The sequence below is a fragment of the Cynara cardunculus genome (assembly GCF_001531365.2).
Source record: "Cynara cardunculus var. scolymus isolate 2C chromosome LG 9, CcrdV1, whole genome shotgun sequence".
NCBI lineage: Eukaryota > Viridiplantae > Streptophyta > Magnoliopsida > Asterales > Asteraceae > Cynara > Cynara cardunculus.
The window spans coordinates 18,340,877-18,344,014 of NC_037536.1; the positions used below are offsets into that span (position 1 = coordinate 18,340,877).

Sequence of the window (3,138 nt, forward strand, 5' to 3'; positions counted from 1 at the left end):
GCGAAGGAAATGCCAATCAACGGTATCATAAGCCTTTTGGATATCAACTTTAAAGGCACAGCAGGGAGGGCCCCGATGCTTATGATAGCCGCGCATGAGCTCCTGAACAAGAAGAATATTATCAGTAATGAGCCGACCCGGGATAAAGGCAGACTGGTTGAGGTCAACCAGAGAGGAGAGGTAATCCTTAATACGATCAGCTACGATCTTGCTAATGATTTTATAAATGACATTACAGCAAGCGATAGGCCGAAAATCAGTAACACGAGACGGGGCATCCGTCTTGGGGATAAGGGCGAGAATGGTGCTATTGATAGACTTTAAGATCTCACCATTCCTGAAGAATTCACGAACGGCGGAGCACACATCCTGGCCAACAACACTCCAAGCGGCTTTGAAAAATTTAGAAGTGAAACCGTCAGGCCCCGAAGCTTTATCATCTCCCATCTGGAAAAGGGCCTGCTTGATCTCGGAGTCAATAACAGGAGCAAGCATCATGGCGGCTTGATTGGTATTAATCTTATTGGTAAAGAGAAAGGCAGGATTATGAATAGGAAGGGAGGGATGAGCAGTACCAAGGAAGTTTTCAAAATGAGAGACAAAGAGATTGGGGACCTCATCATTAGAAACCCAGAGACCGTCAGCATTTTGAATGGTATCGATGTGATTCTTGCTGATACAACTCTTGACCGACTTATGAAAGAAAGAAGAATTTCGTTCTCCTTCACGGAGCCAATTGATCTTGGCTTTTTGCTTAGGAACCGTTCCTCATCGAGACAGGCACTATTGTAGGCAGATAAATACCCACAGTGCTCCTCTCGGAGGGCCCCATTTTCAGGATCCAAATCCAGCGCAATCTGGACCCTGTCAAGCTCAAGCCGTAACTTAGCAACTTTAGAAWGARGRTTACCCTGATCACTAAGCATCTTACGGAGGGGCCCTTTGAGATTTTTAAGATTTTGAGAAATCTTATACATCTCACGACCAACAAGATCAGGGTGCCAATGAGAGGACACAACATTCAGAAAAGGTTCTTTGTACGTAAGAAGGTTGGGGAACTTGATGGGTTTGGGTTTACGAGGAGAGTTAGACGGAAGAGTAAGAACCGTCGGGCTATGGTCCGAAGACCGATAGGGAAGAAACACAACAGAAGCAGAAGGGAAACGGGCAAGAGAATGAGAATTGCCCAAGACACGGTCAATCTTTTTAAGAAGACCTCCCGTACCGTTGGGATTTTTAGTCCAAGTAAAGAACAGACCCTTGAAATTGACATCCTCCACCTCAAGGTGTCGGACACAATGACGAAAATCATCCATACCACGATTTGGGCCCGATATGCCAGAGGAGCTGTCCTTAGGGTCAAGGGCAACATTGAAATCTCCCATGATAAACCATGGGGTGTCCTTAACGACATTTTTATGGCCCTTAAGAGAAGCCCATAACTGGCGACGGGCGATATGGTAATTATCAGCATACACCACGGACAGGAAAAGAATCTTAGAGGAGTCACAGATCTTAAGCTGAAAATGCATCACCTGATCGGTGGCATTTAAAAGCATCATGTCGACATGGACAGGGTTCCAAGCAACAATGATACGGGTTCCTCTAAGGCAAAGAGAACCATTAGAGGCCCAGGACCAAGACCCAAAAACTCTCTCACAGATGGATGGAAGACTAGAAACAGCAGCACGTGACTCAAGAGCAGCACAAATTTGAAGATTGGATTCCCGGATGAGATCTCTCAAAGCTCTCTGATGGGAGGGGTTACAGAGACCACGGGTATTACAAGAGGCAAAGCTCAACATTGGGAAATGGGGGAGGGGGTGGAGTCCATCTGCTCGGGCTCCAGAGAAGACAACGAATCAACCTGGGGAATAGGGATATCACAAGCAACAAATCGGGCGGTGTCGCCATCATCCGACTCAACCTCAATCCTATCACTCTCATCCAGGAGGTCATCCTGATCAAGAGGATCATCTTCAATCACAGGGGGAGCAGAAGAGGGAGGAAGGGACGAGGAGGAAGACCCAGGGTCTCTAGGAAGAGACGAGTAAGAGAGAATAGAGAAGCGGTTAGAAGAGGGAGTGGGAGCCATGGATTGCTTTCGGGAAGAGGGGGGAGGGTGAGAACACTTGGGGGCTAGGCGGGAAAGGATGGATGGCCGGGGAGGGGAGGGTGGGGAGCTAGGAGATAAACCCATGGGGGGAGAGAAATGGGGGGGGGGGGAGAACCCTTGGGCAAGGGTTCGGTCTTTTAACCTTTGGAACTTCTTGACGTGGGGTGGCCATCATCTTTTCTTTCATTTTTGCATCAACATGTTTCCCTTTAGAAGCAAGGGGGTGGGTCTCCTTCTTCTTGTACTCCTTCCTCATTATGGGTATCGATGCCTTAGGTTTTTGGCCTTGCTTGAGAACACGGGTCTGAAATCCTTCACTAACTATCATAATTTTCTTGCCAGAAGTGGTTTGCTCATTTGTGGTAGTCACAATAGTATCAGATTTTGAAATAGCCGTCAAATAAGCAGAAGTAGAATGACCAAATATATGACAATCAGTGCACATAGGGGGTTTCCATTCATATTCAACACGAAGGGAGTGAAGGGTCATAGAACCAGTGTCCGGATCCGGGATACGGACATTGACATAATCCATCCAAGCTTGCCTAAAAGGAACTTCAAGAAGGACCCGGGCGAAAGCGGATTTCCCCGCAGCATAGGTACACATGTTAGCAGTCCAAGAATCCATGGCTAAAGGCTTACCTATTTTACTGGCAATATAACTCAGGCCTTCATCGTTCCAGGCATCATAAGGAATGTCATGAATCTTAATCCAAAGGGGAATACTATCATGCTTTTTCGAGTTTAGGTTAAGGCCGGGTCTCCATTTCAGAATTATAAATAGAGCAATCCGGCCCAGATGAAGGGTGTCCATTCACCAAATTCGCAACCCCATGCAAACAGGATGACCCATGTTTATCCAACAACTCCAAACTAGAAGACCCATTAGTTTGGTCAATATCCATTAGGTAGTTACCATTTTCTTGATTAGGGTTTAGGGTTTAGGGTTTAGGGTTTAGGGTTTAGGGTTTAGGGTTTAGGGTTTAGGGTTTAGGGTTTAGGGTTTAGGGTTTAGGGTTTAG

At 46.5% G+C, this 3,138-nt stretch overlaps 1 protein-coding gene across 1 annotated transcript in view; it reads right to left on the reverse strand.

The window, feature by feature from the left end:
* The window catches only part of LOC112517886, a 4,199-nt gene extending 1,455 nt beyond the window's left edge, over nt 1–2,744 (reverse strand). Inside the window, exons 1-4 of the mRNA XM_025125255.1 lie at nt 2,259–2,744; nt 1,868–1,960; nt 639–1,751; nt 237–519 (exon numbers count right to left, since the gene is read on the reverse strand). Of these exons, the coding sequence (XP_024981023.1) occupies nt 237–519; nt 639–1,751; nt 1,868–1,960; nt 2,259–2,744 (1,975 nt within the window). The remainder of the gene's footprint in view (nt 1–236; nt 520–638; nt 1,752–1,867; nt 1,961–2,258) is intronic.
* Nucleotides 2,745–3,138: the final 394 nt, after the last annotated feature.